We start from the raw sequence: 21,549 nt of genomic DNA, 5'->3' as shown, positions 1-21,549 counted from the left end.
CAGCCTGTACTCAGACAAAACATGCATGGCCTGGATTTCAGTACAGCTTTGCTGCCTTACCCCAGCTGAGCATTTGGCCCAGTGTTTTCCCCACACCCAGGTAGAAAATCAGGAGTTTTGCCCAAGAGTAGCAGAGGCTGGTAAGGAGGACTCTTCAGGAATGTTGGGAGTTACCCATAATGTTCTTCAAGCTGAAGTTTTCACTCTTGACTGCTTGAAGCCAGGTACTTAAATGACAGGGAACTAAATAGTAGCTGCAGGTGGCAAATACATCTGAAAGCCAGGCTTCTATTTAAGTCTCTAAATACAAATTTCAGTGCCTGCATTAGAAATTTAACTTCAGAAAATAAAATGTTCAGGTGCATCATACTGCATGGCATGAGCTAAATCCTTTATGAACAGCTCTACTACGATCGAAAATCTAATTTGTTATGCTAGGAAAGTTGCTTCTATACTAGGTATTTTAGTGAATTTCTAAGATCCTAATGATTTTCTGGAAGTGCTTGTGATCAAATTATAACATGTCATTTGCATTCTTGTGAGTTAGAAAACCACTCATCTTTATTATGTTTCCTTCTTCAGCAGCTGTAGCACTTGCAAGGTTACCACATTAGTCAATTATAATCCTATAATTACATGTTAGAATATTAATGGAGTTTGTAATGTCTTTTTTCCTTTCTGTGCTAGACTATCAAGAAATCTATTGATGAAAAAGTACTATAATTTTCAGTTATTAAATGAGCATAATTAAGACCAGGAAAAAGACAAGAGTTGTTAGCAGTTATCTCCACGTGGAGTTGTTTGAACTTATTTAAATGTACTTCCTCGCAACAGGGGAATTTCATGGAGAAGACCTGAAAGGATAGATTTTCCTTGCTGTATAAAAATCTCAGAGCTATGATCTTCCTGGAATCCTGCATCTCCCCAAGACAAATGCACCTTGAAGGGATATGGGGTTTTTTTCCCTTTTTTCTGCAGGTCTCTCTCATCCCAGCCTCTGTGCAGACCAACTGGGATCTGTGCACAAGGTTGCCTTTGAATTTTCTTAAGTGAAAGTTCTGTAGTGCAGGGAAGGGCTCAGGAGGAAAACTTCGTAGTTTGGGGTTTTTTTTTCACAGGAGTCTGCATATGCACAGACTGGTGTTCCCTGTCTAGGCTATATAAGACTGGAGTAAAAGTCCTCTCACATCTGGGCAAGAGTGAAGAACAGCTGTATAAAAGAAAGCTTTCCGTGTGTTGTGGGATCAGTTCAGTATTTTCACCAACACTGAGTGTGTAATGCTGAAGGAATCTGTAAATATAATTATTGTATTTACTGCAAGGTAGGTTGTCAGGGCCAGGTCTTCTGCTTACATAACTCCCTATTACTTTGATACTATTTGGTTTTACCTGTAAAAACTAAGAGGTAGGTAAATTAAGATGGATTAAAATACTGCAGTAATCAGTGCTGCAAATTCTAACCCTTGAGACCTGTAAATCATAGCCACTTTGTTGCACATTTTGGCTCCTTTACACAAAATTTGAGCAGGTGTAGGAACTTAAAGACAGAAATCAGTTAGTGGAAGGCACCTAAACTAGCAGGAGGAAATTATTTTCAAAGAGCCAAGCAGGATGTATCTCCTAGAAAAGCCAGGTGAAAGAAACATCCTTGTTCTCTATGTTTTTTCTCTCTCTTAATAAATATTTCATTGATTTCAAGCATCTGCAGGAGACATTAGAGAAAAATCTGTCAAAATACCCTCTGATTTGCTTTTTTAAACATTAAGGTCCAAATTTGTGCTCTGTCTTGGATGGAGGAGTTTGGGTGTCATTCCAGAGAAGATCCTCTGGCATACCTGGTCCATTTGCTGTATGGGATTAGAAATGCTGAGCTTGTGGATACAGCCAGTGGTGCACTGGGAAAATTTTCCAATGCCTCGGGTAGCTTTTCCCACCCTTCTATCTCATTGACCAAGTGCTGAAACACCTTACTGCAGCTCCTTCTGTTCAGCCTGCTGATGCTATGTGTTACAGCTGCCTGCTGCTCTTCCAGCTGCTGTGCATTCCTTGGGAGCACTGATTTTCTAGCGGGGTCTCAGGCTGCCAATGGCAGGCTGCTGCCTTCAGCACAAGCTCCATGGAGCGTTTGCCATACTCCTCTTTTTACTCCAGCCTGCCACAGCCTTGGGACCAGCCTGTCTGGTGGCTCTGCAAATTCCCAGCTGCAAAACTGGAGGCACTTAAGGAATGAAAAGCTGAGAGTTTTGTGGATTTTATCAGATAAATGTTCTTTGTGTCTGAGGTTCCCTGTTGGCATTAGTTACTCATTTATTTCATTATTATCTAACACATAAGCATGCACTGTCAGTGGAGCACATAAGATATTTTGTCCACAGGACTTTCAGGCAGAGATCTGCAAAGCTACAAAGACTTCTGTGTGTGCCTAAATTTATGTCCCAATAAAGCACAAAAAGAGGTGAGGTGATTAGTGTATTTTTAATTCTGCTGCAGGTAGGCAGGTCACTGAGCAGCTCAGTTTTCCATGTTCATTCAACAGCAGTAATGGCTACAGAAAGGCTGCTGCGTTTGCATAGTCATTGCCATTCACCCTCCTGGTTTCTTTAGTGTGGGATCACTGTTCATCTTGGAGGCATCCTAAAAGCCGGATATTTGATGACAGTGTAGGCTGGGGATTTCCTCAACTCGTTTCATGCACACCCAGTCTCAGAGTAAATAGATACTGCCAGCTGTGCAGTCCCAGCAGGACAGAAGGTAGCTTGTTTTACTTTGGAGCCAGACTGTTGAAAAAAATTGAATTTGTACTCTCACGCCTGATCTAGATACTTTTTTTGTGTATCCATGGCCAGTTTCACAGAGCAGAAAATTAATTTCAGAATACTGTAATCATGTGAGTAAAGGTTTTATATTCGAATTATCCCAGACAGATATGCAAAGTTGCAAATATTGTATGAAAAGCTGCCAAAGCCTAATGCCCTATTTTTAGGAAGTTAAGCATAGAGCTTTGAATAAAATTATGATTTGCATTTGAAATTCCTGAGACAACAGAAACTGGCTAAGAATGTAGGCCATAATTTATGCATCAAAAGTGCCATGAGTAACTGATGTGTTTTGCTATTTTGTAGCAATCTGAATTCACACCGATCAGGTTTGGACCTTAATGCCAGAAAGTCCTATGGATAAATTAGGTGGTAAACCCCAGAAGTCAATAGCATGCCAGAACTATTTGTTAATATAAACCATCCTTTTGTCCGCTTCTCTGTGCATTATGGCTGTTTCCCTCTTATTTTCAATCTGCGTTCAGACGGGTGGTAGGTCATCTGCTCAAGGTGAACATGTAATGACACCTTTTGTTGCTGGAATAACTAGTGAGAGGCAATTTCAGGCAGAAACCCTGGGAGCAGTTCAGTGAAAGGATAAATCGTTTTTCCTGTTGGGAGTGTAATTTTTTGTAAGACTATGAATGTTTGCTCAGATTGATAGAGAGATTTCCAGGTTACAATAACCAGTAAAATAGGCATATTTGGCTATTCATAATGTGACCCATGTCAAAAGTAATTTTTGTCTGGCCCAGAATATCCTCACCAGTGGTTGTGCTTTGGCAGAGGAACCAGTAACCTAAAATAATTAGAAATTAAACTTTTGCCAGTTTAGCTGTCATGGCTAGGCTTCGCGAACGAAGATTTGGGAAGGCCAGTTTAGCAGCGAAGCCCTAAAGCCACTTTTGCCTGATGATCTTCTACATAGGTACCTGGGGTCAGCCAGGTAGTTACTAGCCTGCATCATATTCATCCCTTCCTCTCTGTGATGGATTTTTTTCCTTTTACTGGCTGCTGGAGTAGATACTTGAAACAATATTTACTTCAGAGAGACATTCCTTGTAATACTCTTCTCTGCTTTGAAGGTTAATAAAAATCTAAGCCTTTATCCAGCAACGAGTTCACACCGTGCCTGTCTTTGAGATGTGTTGTCTTGCACAGAGGATTTATTCTGCCATAGCCCACATGTGTACCTTGAATTTGTGGAGCAGGATATACTTGCTTATGTCAAAGCATGCAAGACAGTAAATGATAAGCTACTAACCCTGATTGTTTTCCAGAAGTATTAAGTAATAAAATGTCAGGCCATCTAGACAGCTTTAAGCTAGTTAAATTTCTTGCTTTTCTTTTTAGGATATAAAGAGAGCAGCTTGAGTGGTTTTATGATCTGACATTTGGGATCACAGCCACAACAAATAGTTCAGTTTCAGGCCCAGAAACCTAACCCAAACTGTATATATTAAGAAGAAACTCAAATACAGTGCTAGTGTACACTGTATAAAACTGGTTTTCTCTCTTAATTAATCTTCACCTGACGTGTTCTTCAAGTATTGTTTTCCTGCTTGGATTTTCAGCCTCACTGAACTCCTTAAACTTCTTGCTCCCATTAAATAAATATCAACTATTTTATGATGCAGAGCTGGCTTCCCCAGTTATGAAGACAATATTTGCTATTTACCTTGTCACATTCCTTCAGATTAGAAACCTTTTGTCTGTGATTTCTTCTATTCTTTTTTAAGGGTGGAATTTCACTTGTGAGTAAAAACATTGGTTCTGTGTTTTGCACTTCTCTGACAGGGTGCAGGTATTTACAGAGAAGAGCTTGTGCACATGCAATTATGAAACAGGTTTTGCAGGCAGGTTAAGCTACATCACACTTACCACAAGAGTGAACTTGGGCAGTTGTTGTAGATGATCCATTGGTTTGCATTATGATATTCTTGTGCTAACCTAAGAGTTTCAACACAAACATCTAACAGAACTTAGGCAAAAATTTTAAAATTAATGCAGATTGACTTCCTGTTATATCCCCCAAGACAAGATCTAAAGGTGTGGAGTTAATGAATACTTTTGCTAAAACAACACTAACTCCAGTCTGATGCTCTCACTGAGAGGTCAGCTGGCATTAGGCTGTAGCTGTGTAAAGCAAGGTAGGCTTTGCTGTAGCCAGCTGTAGATGTCTTACTCTGAAACAGCTGTGAAGCAGATTAAGCTGTGAGTGGTCAAAACCCCTTGTGTGTGTGTGTATATATATATATATAACTACGCCATGAGGTTAGAGTGTACACAGTGGCAGTCACTGCAGAATAGAGGCACAACGCCTGTGGGCACCTTTGCTGAGGCCAGTGTTGCTTGTGCTTTTCTCTTGATACGCTGCACGAAGGAAGCAATGGTGGGGAGAGGATAAACACTCTGTGGAGAGTAAACAGAGAGCAAGGAGTGGTTTGACACTTTAAATTGTCAAGGACAGATAAGATGAAGTGATATGAAGAGTCTCTGTGGTTTCGAAATAAGCTGCAAGGAAGGATGCTAAGCCCAAAGAATGAAGAAGCTGCGGCATCATGGGTATGCTTTCAGGGTCTCTAGTTACTCTTCAGATTATTTTTACAGTAGCAATAAATAAAAAAAAATAATAATCATAATAATATAATGATGTTGTTATTAAAAGGCATTTCAAGACCTGTGAGTGCACCTTTGTATTTATAAGAGGTAAGGTTTGAAGTTTACCAGTATGGTTGGACACCTGTGGAAGAGAGTGGCTAGGCCGTCTTGCATCCCGAAAAGAGCATGGCTATTTCTAGGTGGTATTTGTGGGTCTGAATTCTTGGCATATTTGTAAATTAGGGTCTCAAACCTCAGAGCACTCAGGAGAGCCAGCCTAGGGCTGTTGGTACACTGGGTCATAAGGTGTCAAGACCCAGTGGAGCAGCCTGACTGTACAGAATTATATGAGCAAATTCCTGTGTAGATAAGCTTCCACAGGATTTGTATGAAACTAGGACTGTATGTAGATAGGGATCAGAAGACTGGATGTCCTTTAAATGATCTGTTGGTATAAGTCATTGTATTGGGGTACTTTGCTGAAAAGCTTTTGGAGCCTTTGACTGCAGTTTCAGCTGGCATGATTTGTTTTCTTTTTGATCCATCACATGAGAATTATCTATGGAAAGGGAGGTGCCCCAGAGAGCTGCAGCTCAGCCAGCTTTATGCTTGCATAATGATACAATTCCAATATACCAGGTAGCTGTTGTTTAAGTAGTATTGTAATCTTCTTTATAAAATTATCAGTTGTCATAACATCCAGGCATATGCATGTAGACTCAACCATAGCATGGGAGTCTGGCTTAGAAGGAAAAAAGATCACTTCTCTGGAAGGCATTTCTTTGGGAAAGAACTTAATTTTTTTTTAGCATAAACTTCTTTCTGTTTAAGCACAGAATTTTTTCTTCCATGATCTATCTTGTCTTCCAGTCTATAAGACAAACAGGCAACAAATGCGTGTTGGAAATTACCTAAGTCGTTCCTAGCAATACTTATGTTTACTGACTGTATTTCATACAGCATCACTTCATATATTGAGTATATATAGTGAATGCTGCATATCTTCACAAATTGGTGTCTTTGCAGCCTTAGGTCATTTATCTTGTATCATCTTGGGTTTTGATACCAACACATGAGGGTACCCACTAGCAATTCAGTGCAAGGCTTTTTTCTGATGGCCATGTAGGCTGCACAGCTCTCCTCACAAGTCCTGCATTTTCTCACCTGGTGGGAGGATCAGTGCATCGTGTCCCTTCTTAACAAGGGTCACCAGAATGCCAGGATCTGCAAGCAACTGAGACTTCACATGCAGGAGAAAGAGGCACCCTCAAGGCCCTTCTCCATTTATTTTTGGGCTCCTCTGAGAAGCTGCAAAAGAATTACAAAAATTAGTATCTTTTCTGCTCCCCTGCTGAAGCACAGGGCTGCTTTTGGCCAGAGAAGCTACTATGTTTCGTGAATTGTGAATGGATTTCCCTCGAACCACAATGTTTCTACCCTTTCCAGGGCACTTCATCTCATGCTTGTAACTGCACCTGCACAAAGGGGGTTCTGACCCCTCTCTCTGTGCCAATGAACTGAGATTTCCTAAGATCAGACTTTGTGAGTCTGACAATAATTCTCTACCTAGCTCAGAAAAATATTTCTGCATTCAAGTTTAAGACATGAAAGGTCAGGCCAGTGATCTAAACTGTGCTGGGCCCAATTTTAAAGCCCAATTTTTAAAGCATAGGGTCTGCTTGGTTTAATTGCCACCACAGTGGAGCACCTAGACTGTGCTGTGAATAGAGAGGCTTCTTGGGACAAGTGCTTTCACAAACACCAACAGGCACTCTTTGTTTAAAAATATTCAGTGACACTCAGATAGCTTAAAAAAAAATTATTTTATATCACTTTTGATGATTTACAACAATGCTGTAAAATAATTTTGGTGCGACAGATATTCTGTGTGCACAGCAAGGGAAAACACTGACTTTAACTGCATCAGGAATCACAGTTTTGTTTAGTGTTTTGGGTTTTTTCCTGTAAATACCTAATTAAGCAGACAACTAGCAAGTATGGACTTGTGTGAGTTTTATTAAAAGGACTCTTTTAACCTCTGAATTGTTACTGAAAGTCAAATGTTACAAACCTCACAAACTTGTTCAGCATCTATTCAGGCAAAGATGTATGCCTGTTATTTAGCAATTTTATGTCCCTGGCATTACAAGAACAACTAATTCTTGGAGCTCTATGGCTTGTGTGCAGACTGGTAGGAAGGGAAACATTTTCAGAAACCTTGTGCCAATAAGCCCCATATGCCCCCTGTTTTAACCATTCACGGTAGTACTCTGTTATGAACATGTAGCCCTACTTGGCCTGTAATAAAGAAAATCTGCAGTCATGTAGAGTAAATTCAGGAAATGCTGGCTGATACCTACTGAAAAGCTACTGATAACATCTTTCTGAAACACTCAGGGCATGACTTTCTTCTCTTCAATGAGTTACAGCCAAAATATTTTAGCTTAAACTGCAGCAATCACACTTGGTAAGGCTATTTTTACTGTTTTACTGACTTTACCAGGTCAGAAAACTCCACAGATGGCAGATTTCTATTAAATATTTATTCTGTATTGTTTTTCTTTCCAAATTCTTTGCAGCTGTATGCTTTGTCAGGCTTTCCTGTTATCAAATATTTACAGTGTTTTTGCATGCGACTCCATGTTATATGCAAATGCACAGCATATTAAACATATAATGAACAAGTTAATAGGAAGGCTGGCACTGCCCTTGTACTTAATGTTAATATTTAGTCACTCAGACATATCAATTATTACCTTTACTCTGGGACATAATTTCATAGAAATCCATAATATTCTGTATGTAACATTTGGATCTGGTCATATATGAATCACTGAGGAAAGACCATTAATAAAGTGTAACTAGGATCTAATCATGACTACTGACCCAACATATTCTTGATGAACCTCTGTAAATTTCTTGCAGTGATAGTTGGTATAACATTGCCCATGGCATAAAACTACCATGATGAAAAACACCCACAGTATTAAAATTAATATTCTAGTGGTAGAGCATGAACATGTATTTCTCACACCATAAATTAGACCCTAGCTAAATTTTCCCCATTAAAATGAGATTAAGAATCTGGAATTTTAAAGATTATTTAACTCATAATCTGATATTTTATATTGTTAATTGAAATAATTTATAATTTTAACGAATATATTTTGTTCTTTATTTTAATTTTAGTATTGTTAGCATTAGTTATTATTAATTCAGTATTGTTAGTATTGCTCTTTACTTTTAGTATTGTTGAACATTTTAAGAATAATATCATTCCAAAAATTGTAAGATGTGTTTGCTGACAGTTTAGAAGTTACTGTTAAGAAAAAGGGAAGATAGACATGAACACACACATAGAATAGGATCACATAAACGTTTGTGTGTGTGTGTGTGTGTATCCACTGAAGCTTTTCTCCACCTCCTATCCCAGTATAGATGACCAGCAAGTTGGCCTGTGGGAAAGACACCATACAAATGTAAAGCTGCTGGGGATCTGACACAGTTTTTAAAAATTATCCATATGTTGGTGAACAAGTCATCCATGCGTTTGGTTTTAGATTGGATTACATATAAAGACGATCCCAATGATTTGATAACTGGGACAACACATTAGTGTTTATGTATTTATGCTACTGCACCGACTCTCTCTGCATTGAATTTGTTATTCTTCTGTACAGGTTTTAGGGAGCAAGCCAAAGCTTCCTGAGTGTGGTGATGACGATGATGAGCTGGCTGATATTACAAACAGGAGAAGCGCTAAACTATATATGGTAAGTCGTTTGTTTGTTTGTTTGTTTGTTTGTTTATAGTTAGGTACTCTCAGTACCATGCATTTATTCATTCCTTGTATGTGGAGTTCTAGCTTCATTTACAGAACTGCTGTTTTAGTTAATTTGCAGCCAATGGACAAGTTTCTCAAAGGATGTCAATCAAGACAGCCCAGGTAATTTAAGGGAAAAAAATTAATTACATTTCTGTTTACTCAGGAAACAGGGCCTATAAACCACTCAGTGCAGGTCAAAGAAGAATTAACTGGTCTTAAATCATCCTGTCTTCTTAATTTAAATAGTGAGAGTTTTAGAAGTCATATGTTATTTAGTTATTCTTAGCAGAATTTGAAAGATAGACAGTTTTTTTGTACATATTTTATATGTACAAAATCAAAGGGATTTGAATGCCAAATTCCTTTCTTTTGCAATGCCCTTTTTCTCCTTTCTCACCTGCAATGGTTTAAGTGTCACTGCCAGAAAAATTACCTATAAACAAAATGGATAAATATTTTCTCCATTTAAATCAGTGGGAGTTTTTTGTTACATTCAGTAAAGTTATGATAGGCATACAGCTGTTTTCTAGAAGAGACATGGAATTTATTTTTGGATGTATCAACACAGTATCTGATCTATATATAAGGTTGTGGAACTATTTCTGAAAAGCAAACAGACTCCAGGCCTCTATTTTTCATCTTTTACTTTTTTGCCAAAGCTCCCCTTTCTTTCATATTCTCCCACTTGAGAAAATATTTGGAAAAGGGGGATGTTTTTAATGAAATCCAGAAAATACTTTATCCTCCTTCCCCCCCAGTAAAAAAAATAAATATTTTCTCCTGAAAACGGCAAGAAAACTTTTTTTACAATCAGCTCTCACTAGCGCTGAGATCTGGACCTTTCTCTTCAGCACTTTGGCTCCTGCAATGAGATTGCCCAGTGTGACAGAAAAGAATCTCACTGGTATAAAATGTGCTTTATTCTCTTCCCCATTATCACTCAACAAGGAGGATTTGCCCAACAAGTGGCAACACTGACAGCATATTGTGCTACTGGATCCCCAGGTGTGTGACCTTTTAGGTGCCATCTATAGTAGCCTCAAAGCTGCTGTGAAGTGTGAGAGAGGATGAGTCACTCCCTCCACGGTTCCTGAATCCCACAGACCACAGCAGGATGGAGCCACCTCTCTCCCTGACTCTTACATGATTTTTCCACTACCCATAAATGTGGCTGGGGCTTACAAGAAGCCTGTGTGAGGTGATCAGTGTTACAAGGCCATTTTTAGTCCCAGTTGTCTATTTGTTTTGTTTAATCCCCATTAATCATTCCTTTCATGCCAAAAAATCTGGCGCATCTTTATAGCAGGTGAAAAAAATGGAATAAAAAAGAAGGCCTGCATGTATGATCAGGACCACTGTAGTAAGACATAAATAGAGAAGAGAAAGGGCTTGAATGATTTTTAGAATCCTAAGAACTCTCTGGAATTTTTGTGGCTATGTAATAAATTCATCTGAGTACACAGTCCTGCTAACAGAGCTCTATTAGCTAGATTTAAATGTGCTGCAATATAACAGTGAGTGCCAAAGGCAGGAGACAGATCTATGGTGAGCCCTCAGAGTAGGTATAATAGTTGATTTTTATTTGTTGTGTGCAGTGGTACATTCCTTCTTGTGCTTCTGTAATATATATCTTATTTATATCTAATCATAATATATATCTTACATTGTAATGTAAGATATAATAGTGTATTTAAAATTAATATTTAATTACAAAAGGAAATAAAGACTGCTAGAAAAGTTATTACAATAGTAATAATTTATTTTCACTAGCAATAACTGGTCTTTTCAGCTATACAGGAGTGAATTTTAAAAGGTTTTAAAGGTTTACATGAACTTACAGTGGTGGAAGGGGTTACAAAGCAGATTCTGCAACAGGTTTTATATTAAAGTTTCCAATTAAAGAACAGTAGGTTATAAATGTAGGTATTTTACTTGTTAGTGTCAGTGTAAGACTATTTTATTACTTCAAGTGCTGTTTTTCAGGTTGTACATGTATCTTTGGCTTCAGTGTGGGTGGTTTGGTAGCAGGGACTCCACCAGTTCAACCGAGGACATAGAAGGGACTGAAGAAAACACAGATTTTTTAACTTTGAACAGTTGAATTAAAGTGGAAGAGAAACGAATTTAAAGAAGTTGTGTGACAGGGACTCAAGAAACTCCCTAAAATTAACACTACATCTCCCTCTATTGGATGTAAAATGAAATGAAACAGAAAATAATCATTGGCCTACTTTACTTTTCAGCAGTACACAGATTTCATATGGCCATATATATAGGATTGGCAACTGATTTTTATGGTAATTTTTGGAGCAGAAATTAATTTGGTTATAAAAGCCAGAGTTGATCTAAATTTGAAATTATTGCTTTCTTAGGTGTCAGATGCAAGTGGATCCATGAAGGTTTCTGTGATAGCAGAGGAAAACCCCTTCTCTATGGCTATGCTTTTGTCTGAGGAGTGCTTCATTTTAGACAACGGTGCTGCCAGGAAGATCTTTGTGTGGAAAGGTAAGAGGTCACTTCATTGGAAATGCAGAAGCTATGCAGAGATACCTAAGGAGTTGACACAACACCCTTGGGACACTAGCAAGAATTTAATACTGGCTGCTCACAGTACCCTGAACACAGTTCTTCCCTGGTGTGGTCTGTGGACAAGGATTGCTCACTTGTATAAGGGCCACAAGACTAAGTCTTGTCTAAGGATCCTGCTATTTTTGAGGCACCTGTAAGCTTAAATGCTTATCTGAGTGGCAATTACAAAGCAAACATAAATAATTCTATGAGTTCTCTATATTTTCATCAAATCCCTATCTTCTGGGGCACTGGACACTGAATGTTCTGTATGGGTAGATATCTCCATACATTGCTCCACAGAGGTGTGAAATTGAAAGACGTGCATCCCAGGCATCAACTAAAAGCTTGCAAATACTTTGATGCTTCTCTTTTTTTAGTAAATATTTCTCTGAGGTATCATCAGTGTGTGTAGTATTGTCTACAATGGTTTTGTCTGAATGTTTCCCTGGAGAAGAATACTACTACTGGGGAATTAGGTCTGTTGTGGTGCTGCCATTAAATCATTAAATCCAGTGCTGAGTACCTCCTTTTTTTTTTTTTTTTTTTTTTTTTTTTTTGGAGGTAGTGTATTAGTTATTCTTTGGCATTTGAATTTTGTTTTACCATGTGAAATAGCATATAATTATGACTCTCAAGTCAGTCCAGGAAGCATTGTAACCATTTTGCTTGAAAACTTCATTTGCAGTTAGGGAAACATCCTTTAAAAGAAAGTATTTTGGAAATGTTATGCTCAGATGGCCTAAGGTCTATCTGAATCCCTGATTCCTGATTTTTGCTCCATGTTACAGCTCCTAGAAGAACCAAGCCAACAGGATCAGGCACAACATAAATAAAATATGATTTAGGCCATTTGACTGTGGTCCTTTGTGCTCCTGTGTGTATCCTCACTTTGCTGCTGCCGGTAACAATAATGTGTGAAAAACCCTTACTAGACTGTGAGTCTCACCCTTGCACTGGAGACTGCAGTTATCATCTCTGCTAGACATTCTCAGACCACTAGGCTGAGAAGTGTGAATTACTTCAGTAACAGTCTCATTCAATATGGGATATAAGGTATAGCTTATCAGAGCATCTGATCAGATTAAGAGTTCTTTGGAATATAGTCACTGACAGCCAGCTGGGATGCAGACCCTACACAATGTCATCCCACAGGGACTTTCAGAGATGTCTAACACTGAGTAAAGCTGAGCAAGGAGCAATGGATAGATAGGGAAGGGTGGTGGTAAATTGCACAGCCCATCCAGACAAAATGGATGTTTCTAGTACTCAAACTGTGGCACTGCCTGGAGAAGTGGAGGCAGTTCTGGAGGGCAGCTTTATTTACCATATTGCAGCCCAGCAAAGGAAGAGTTAGAAAATGCCCCCCCCCAATAATTTATCTGTTTTCAAAGCTACTGAGGTACTGTTTCAGTCATTCAACTTTGTGTGAATCTTCTTGCTTATGCTGTGTCTAGCATTTGTGTTTGTTCAAGACTGAGGAAAGAGCAATGTCAAAGAGAACCTGGCTCAAGGACATCGTGTGTTTGCAGGTTCTGTGAGCTCAATGCCCTTTCCCATGTGTTGTTATCCTTCTGTTTTAATCAGGCAAAGATGCTAACCCTCAAGAGAGAAAAGCTGCCATGAAGAATGCTGAACAATTCATACAGCAGATGAATTATCCTGCCAACACACAGGTGTGATCTATTTATGAGGTGATACCAGGACAGCGTGAGCTCTGTTTAAGACTTTGTTTTTAAGTCAGAAAAAAAAATATTTTTAAGGGCTTATAAGACACAAGGGCAATATTTCACTAACATATAATTCAGGAAGGTTTCTGTTTGAGTAACTATGTCAGTTTTGCTTTCCTTCCATTTCACGTGTCTTCCTTCATTTCAGATTCAAGTCCTTCCCGAAGGAGGCGAAACGCCAATTTTCAAACAATTTTTCAAAGACTGGAAGGATAAAGATCAAAGTGATGGTTTTGGCAAAGTATATGTCACAGAGAGAGTGGCTAAAATTGAGCAGATTGAATTTGATGCTACCAAGTTACATGAGTCTCCACAAATGGCTGCCCAGCATAACATGGTAGATGACGGTTCAGGGAAAGTAGAGGTAATTTTTGTGTTGTATTAAATTGTATCCTATCTACTTAATGTGTTCTGCTACTACTACTGGGATAAGCTGCTACTCTGTGTTTTAATTTTTATACTGTTGTTTAGAGTAGCACTACATTAGTGGCAATGTTACTTCTACCATCAGAAAAGGTGCTTTGAAGTAGAAGGTGAATCTCTTTTACCAGTATGCTGGGTTATGTTCTTGTGGTGACTATGACAAAAGACTTACCAAAAATAGAAATCAAACAGCAGAAATATTCCCCCTTCTACACAATACCATATAAATATGTATTTTAAACATGATCCTTAGCCTAGAGAAAAACTTCTAGCTCATATCAGCTTGAAATCTGGAGTGGGAAGACTTGCCCTTGGAGTCAGAAATTCATATGTCTTTATGTATGTATCCAGTCTGGTTTCTACGGGAGCCTTCTTTGTCCCTACTGTGTCTCTCGGGCAACCTGGATTTGGAGAGAAAAAGATGACGGTACAGCCTTTCTAGATCTGTCCATATCCCACTTCAGGATTATCTTTGGACAACACAGGGCTGGCATGGCATTGTTTTAGCTTGGCCTGTTGGCCAAGATTGCATGTTGGGTTTCTGGAAGAAAAAGAAGGGATGAATACTTACTCATTGGTCTATTTTCTGGGTTTCTGACCTCACACTTGGGTTGGTTCATAGGCTTGAGCCAAAGCAACTTAGATCTGAAGCATTTTTTCTGTACACTTTTAGCAGTATGTTTTTGGAGAGCAGTTATTAACTCAACTGGGCTGTAGAAATCTTCCTAACAATATGTTATCTGGCTGTAGCATGCCTCTTCAAAATGATATGATAGTTTTATGATGAATAATAGTGTTGAGCCATTCATGTCACCTTAAGATGTTAAGAAAGTAGGTTGAGCACAGCATTATGAGGTGATTGTGTGCTACTAAAGCATAAAGACAAAGAAAAGTGTATTGCAATCCATTGTTGATTATTCCTTCATTCAGTGGGCACAGGGTGTATCTATCTACTTCATGAAGCATCCTTCCTGGTTTTATTCTGTAACACTTGGGAATATAAACAAAGGTCACTCAAGGGATGAGACAGTAAATTGCTTCATAAAGAGTTGCAGGATGAAGTTCAACATTCTCCAGTGACTTCCTTGTTTCCCCAGATCTGGCGTGTGGAAAGCAGTGGCAGAGTTCCTGTGGGACCTGAGACATATGGACAGTTCTATGGGGGTGACTGTTACATTATCCTCTACACTTACCCCAAAGGGCAGATCATCTACACGTGGTATGTTTGGTTGCCTTTGCACAGACCTCCAGCACATGGATATTATTTTGTACTGACTTTTTGTCCTTTTGAGTAGAACCATGTGTAAGTGCAAGATTGTTCACTGTGCATTTGCCATGCAGTATAAGCTCTGGGTGATGTTGAAACTGAACTTAACCATTGCCTTTCTCCTTGTCTTCCTCAGGCAAGGAGCACATGCTACAAAAGATGAACTGACTGCATCTGCATTTCTGACCGTTCAGCTGGATCGGTTGTTGAATGATCAGGCCGTGCAGGTTAGTGTCTTTTGGATAAAATTCAATAACAACAGAGCATGTGATATATGCAAATTTCAATGAGAATCGAAAGGAAGAGGTTGCATTTAAAGATTTTAAATGTCAATTGCTTGTGGTCTTTATCACGACAAGCACCATGGGCTACTTTTAAAGTCAATGGAATTTTCCCATTTGAATCATGCTTTCTGTATGCAGATGTCCAAAAGAACACAGATATACTGGAACCTAAAACTGCCTTTTCTTTCCTTTGACTTTCACTGTTTAAAAATTACGTTTCAGTCCTGCCTAGACTTACAAACTCTGTGCATGGCCAATGAAGACTGAATGATAAGATCCTCCTGGGGCAACTTGCTCCGAAGCAGGTGTCTGACAAATCTGTAGCCTTGTCAGAGCTCCCTGTCTCCTTTTGATTATGGTGGAAGTTGTGATATTTAGCACAGACAAGACTCCTGACTTTTAGAGGGCCAAAACTGGGAGATATGAAAGCTATGTGACTACCAGAACAGGAAAGCCTGCTGGAATTGTACAACAGGGTCTGACTTGTCCTTGCCTCAGTGAGGAACGTAACTTGGGTTTTCCCATCCCATAGTGCTTGCAGCTCCATGAATGAAATACACTTCCTGTGTGCAGAAATGGGGTGTTTAAGGCAAAGCACAGGACATTGACAACTAAATTCATAAGGAGATAAGCTAATCCCTGGTTTGACTAGGGTGTGCTCTCCTTACATCAGTTGGGAAAAGTGGTGGGTAGGTGAAAACATGCGAGGTCTCCTCTTCTCACAGAAAAGGTAGAGTTGTAAATTGGCAAGGGAAAAGGTAAATTGGCAAGGGAAAAGCAGAGATTTTCTAGGCAGTAGGAGATAATTCTGTGATTCCCATTTCTTGAATACAAAAGTAAAGGGCTTCCCCCACCCACCAAGGTACACTTAATTCAGATGACAGACCATACTTTTAGCCATTAATTGGTTATGATTTATGATTGAAATTATATTAAGGAAGGATTAGAACACTTCCAGGTAATTACTGCTTGAAATATTCCTAACATGTGTTCTATATTTGGACAGAGTCCAGCACAATATGGTCCTGCCTCATACCTAAGGCTAATATTAATACTAAAGTTATAATGATATTGCTACTAACAACTGCAATAGTAAGGTGCTTAAAAAGTCTTTTTATTAAAGCTGCAATAGACATGATACATAAAAGTACTTTTAGCCTGCAATGATTTTAGGAATATATATGTATGTATATGTGTACATATACATAAGTGTATATATACATGCACGTGTATTTATGTTTGTGTGCATTGCTATGCAAATAAATAGAATATGTTACCTGTGCTTAATGTCTGTATCAGCATTATTTGAAAGGTTTAAGTGTGCTATTTCGTATGGTCACTAGATGGCACGACAGTACAAATTACTATTAAAAAGTCAGGCTTGTAGGAATATGTTTCACCCAGCGGTGTTTGGAATTTTGGGTTTCTTTCGAGTTTGTTTGGGTTGTTTGTTGGGTTTTTTTGTGGTTTGTGGGTTTTTTCTGTTTGTACAATCCTACTGCACTTTGTCATCTACAAGTATACATATCCTCTGTTATCTTTATCAGACAGTCTATCCACCTGTGATAGACTGCACCTGCTCCTGCCCAGCTGCAGCCACCCCTTTGGGCACCCCAGCTCCCAGATGCCCCAGGCCTCACCAGGGGCTCTCCAGTTCTCCCACTCTACTGGCTACACAGCATGTCTCATTCCCTTCTTTTCCTTTCTTTCTGGGAGTGAAAGACAGGGAGTTGCAGCCTGCCACCTTGGTGGGTGGTACTTTAAAGGAAGAATAAATGGTTGTATACAAATAACTTTTATCATACATTAGGCTAAAACCAGCTGTTCTTCATAGTGCAATGCAGTTTTTTAGATGGCAGTAGCATCTTTTGCATCTGTAATTGAAGTCTGTTTTTGTCATCCATGTTATCCTCTGAAAGATAGATTTATGGTCAGCTTTTTCATCCCCTTGCAGATAAAATACATATAAAAATAATGAATAAGTTGAATAACCATTCTCGTCTGCTTAAATACAGGGTACCTAAGCTTCCAAGATAGTTTTTCAGGGGAATTAAGTCATTGTATAAAACACTATGAAATGACAGTTCTTCTGAAAAAGAGTGATTTTCTTCTTAGCAGCCATTTTAATTAGCTAAACATTATGTTAGAAGTTTGACTCTTGTCTTTGTGTCAGCATGATTGACAAAAAAATCTCATAAATGCTCTAACTCTATATGTCTGGAACTATATTTTTAGAACTTCTCAGCTTGCTGCCTCTCATTTGTGCTGACATACTTAGCATTATTGGCTGACACCCCCATGCTGTTCAACAAAGACCGAAAATAACTACCTGTGTCCTTTTGTTTCTTTTATTGTATTTCTTTACATATGTACAGATCCGAGTCACTCAAGGCAAAGAGCCTCCACATTTACTGAGCTTGTTCAAAAACAAACCACTTATTGTCTACAAGGATGGGACATCCAAGAAGGAAGGTCAGAAACCTGCTCCACCCACACGACTCTTCCAAATCCGCAGGAACCTGGCAGCCATTACTAGGATTGCGGAGGTAAGGTCACCTACTAAGTAAATCAACTATTCCCCATGGGAAACAGTATAGCTGCCACGAGCCTCTCTGACTAATCCTTTTGGATAGGAACACAAAACTCCAAGTGCAATCCACTGCTCTATGTGACCAACCCATCTCATAAACCAAAGAGAATATGCTGTAAATGGCTGCAACCAATCTACATCATTCAGAGGACACTGTAAGAATACACATAGTTGACAGTCAGTTGACAAGGAATAGACAAGTCAGCAGCCCGTAGGAGACAGTCTTTATCCTATTTTATGAGATAGTCTTTCCTACTGCAAACAGTCCGAAGTTTTCCCTGCCAGTCAGTTTTCCCTGTCTTAAAGTTCTTCCCTAATTTTTATCAATATAAAACTAGGGAAAAATTGAAGACCAAAAGCATAGCTGATTAACACTTCTAAATATTTTATATAAACATGCAAAATAGTGATTACATTATTTGAAAATTTGAAGAATAAAAGAATTTCTTTTTTGATCTAGGTTGATGTTGATGCAATGTCACTAAACTCCAATGATGTCTTTGTTCTGAAACTGCCAAACAACTCTGGCTACACCTGGATAGGAAAAGGAGCAAACACAGAAGAGGAACTAGGAGCTCAGTACATTGCCAGCATTCTTAAATGCCAAACTGCTAAGATTAGTGAAGGCCAGGAACCAGGTTAGTATGAGGCCACGTGGCTGCTGAGAATACACAGCATGCATGGTGATACCATCTAAATGGTTTTTGTAATCTTATATTTTGTGGGCAGAAGCATATGCTCACACTCTGCCTTTGAAAATCCAACCTGACATTTACTATGGAGATCCATCCAGAACTGGCTGATGCACAAGTAATGCAATGCCTTAGAAGTCTGTAGGACAGTAGCAGGAGCTGCAGAGGAATGGGGTCCTTTCTTTACCCTGAGTGCCTAAGAAGGGAGAAAGATAGCACATTGCTAAGGCTAAGAGAATTGGGATTGTTCAGCCTGGAAAAGAGGAGGCTTTGGGGTGACCTAATTGCAGCCATCCAGTACCTGAAGGGAGCCTACAAAAAGGATGAAGAGAGACTATTTGCAAGAGCATGAAGTGACAGGAGAAGGGGAAATGGCTTCAAACTAAAAGACAGTAGGTTTAGATTAGATACTAGGAAAAAATTCTTTACTGTGAGGGTGGTGAGGCACTGGAACAGGTTGCCCAGAGAATTGGTAGATGCCCCATCCCTGGAAGTGTTCAAGGCCAGGCTGGATGGAGCTCTGAGCAACCTGGTCTAGTGACAGGTGTCCTTGCCCAGGGGCACTGGAACTTCCAACCCAGGCCATTTTATGATTCTATGATTCTTGCTAGGTTTGGAAATTATATTGTTATTTTGACAAATTGCAGGAAATACTGTAAGAAAATACATTCATCTTTGAGACAGAAAATAGATTGTTTGAAGATACCTGAAACACTATCTAACAATCTAAACCACCAAAAGTTAAATCCAATGGTGAATAAATTATATATTGTGTATTTCAGAGGAATTCTGGAAAGTACTTGGAGGTAAAAAAAATTATCAGACTTCATCACAACTCTTGACAAAGGCTGAAGATCATCCCCCTCGCTTGTATGGTTGTTCTAATAAGACGGGTAGATTTATTGTAAGTATCTGAAGGATACTTTCCTCTCTGTTTTGTAGTTTCTGATGTATTTTGCCTTGGGAATCAGTGGACATTAAATGAATTTGGGGATCTGGCTTAGTTAACTGTGCTTGGCAAGAGCTAGAGAGTTGACATTTGGTGCTTTAAACAATTCAAATGCAAAGGATGGACGGAATAATTAATAAGGCAGAAGTTTGCATGCAGAGCCTACTCTGGTTTGGAACTATAGGCTTGCAGATGCAAAAATATAAGGTGCTTGCCCAGTCAAGAGCAATTTAATTCTTGCAGAGCATGGCCAGATTGCTATCAATTTGCTGAGAAAGTACAGGTCAGTGCCTTGCCTCTTGCATGTTTGGTATTGATGGTGAGGAGAAGAAATGTTGCTTGCCAAAAATCCCTAGCAGTCTGAAATTTTCCACAGAGATTTAAGATGTGTAATTATGCCTTTAAGGTGTTGGCCTGTGCTCAAGGAGGTAGGAAGACCTATTTCCTTGGCAGAAGTACCCAGAGCTGTTCACTGGGTATTAAGTCTGTAATTCAGGCTTAATTGCGTACTGTATTCTGGGAGGGCAACACTGTGTCACTGTTTGGCAAGGATGCACTCATTTTTAGGTAGGGGACATAGTTGCCTATCATCTGCAGTCTCCTTAAAGCACAGTCATTTGGAAAGGGATTAAACAAACAGGATCCTCTAATAAGGACTTTAAAATCTTATGAGAGTAGTAAAGTGTATTTTTCTAACAAGCTTCTAAAATACTCCTGTGAAATACAGTAATAGAAACCAATCTCTCTTTAATAGTCTGCTGGGAGCTATGGACTTGCTTTTTATCTTAAATTCCCTCCAAATTCTGAGAAATCCCCTCTTTCCTGTAGCATTTCTCTAGTAACTGAATCACCACCATTAGAGGTCCCAGAAGAGGCAGGTCAGATCATTCTGACCTTCTGGCCACTGTAACACAGGGTGGGGAAGAGGAAGGCCTTTTGCACCATCTGCTTATCGTTCCTTTAGCACTCCTACATGACCACGCATAGCCAAAGTCTTGGCAATCCTTTAAAAGTAGGAACCACTAGCTACATTATTATCTCCCTTCTCATACAGAATAATGTTGAACTGCCTTCCTATCTGCCTCTTCATTCTTGGAAGAAGCAAGCAGTCTGCCTTTCCTTTGGGTGCTAATCCTCAGTGGCTTAGTCAACTGTAATGTCCCATTGTTTAGTGACTGGGAGGCTTGGTTCAAGTGTGTGCATTTCATCACTGAGCTCATCCACTGCAAACCAAAGCAGTTTCTTTTTCTTATTAATGAATGTAAGCTGCATGAATATATCAGCTGATATCAGCTTGGTTGGTTCAAGATGCTCTGTGGAAACATTCCCGTCTCCTTCTGGCAGACCTGAGTCCCACCTTAACAGTAGTCAACAATTACAATGTAAGCCTTTGCTTGCCCTGAGGTTATCCTACCAATTCTACAAAACCGAGAGGTGCTTTTATAGGACATGCCATTATGTGATTTGGTTTTGATCCTTTAGGAGCAAAAAGAATGGCTCACCAGCCTTTGCACTTATCCTTTAAAAAAATGGCTTTGGTCTGTGCAAAATTGTATACCTTGACAAATCATTAAAAACCAAAAAAAACCCTCAAAACATAATATTCTTTTTAGATTGAGGAGGTCCCTGGAGAATTCACTCAGGATGATTTGGCTGAAGATGATGTCATGTTGCTGGATGTTTGGGAGCAGGTGAGCTGTGTACTTGACTACTGCTTTTTGTGAGAACAAGGATAATTTATTTTTAACCACTTAGTTCATGAGATGGGAGAAAAAACCATATTGTGAGAATGGAAGCAGTTTT

General features: G+C 39.1%; 1 protein-coding gene across 1 annotated transcript in view; it reads left to right on the top strand.

Moving 5' to 3' along the window:
• The window catches only part of SCIN (scinderin), a 49,370-nt gene that overhangs the window by 23,951 nt on the left and 3,870 nt on the right, over positions 1–21,549 (top strand). The window contains exons 5-14 of the mRNA XM_064676307.1: positions 9,098–9,190; positions 11,616–11,748; positions 13,399–13,487; positions 13,690–13,905; positions 15,062–15,183; positions 15,368–15,458; positions 17,891–18,061; positions 18,566–18,743; positions 19,580–19,701; positions 21,360–21,437. Of these exons, the coding sequence (XP_064532377.1) occupies positions 9,098–9,190; positions 11,616–11,748; positions 13,399–13,487; positions 13,690–13,905; positions 15,062–15,183; positions 15,368–15,458; positions 17,891–18,061; positions 18,566–18,743; positions 19,580–19,701; positions 21,360–21,437 (1,293 nt within the window). The remainder of the gene's footprint in view (positions 1–9,097; positions 9,191–11,615; positions 11,749–13,398; positions 13,488–13,689; positions 13,906–15,061; positions 15,184–15,367; positions 15,459–17,890; positions 18,062–18,565; positions 18,744–19,579; positions 19,702–21,359; positions 21,438–21,549) is intronic.

The sequence above is a fragment of the Pseudopipra pipra genome, chromosome 1 (genome assembly GCF_036250125.1).
Source record: "Pseudopipra pipra isolate bDixPip1 chromosome 1, bDixPip1.hap1, whole genome shotgun sequence".
NCBI lineage: Eukaryota > Metazoa > Chordata > Aves > Passeriformes > Pipridae > Pseudopipra > Pseudopipra pipra.
Note: the sequence above shows the minus strand (reverse complement) of the source record. Positions and strands in the feature narration are given on the sequence as shown.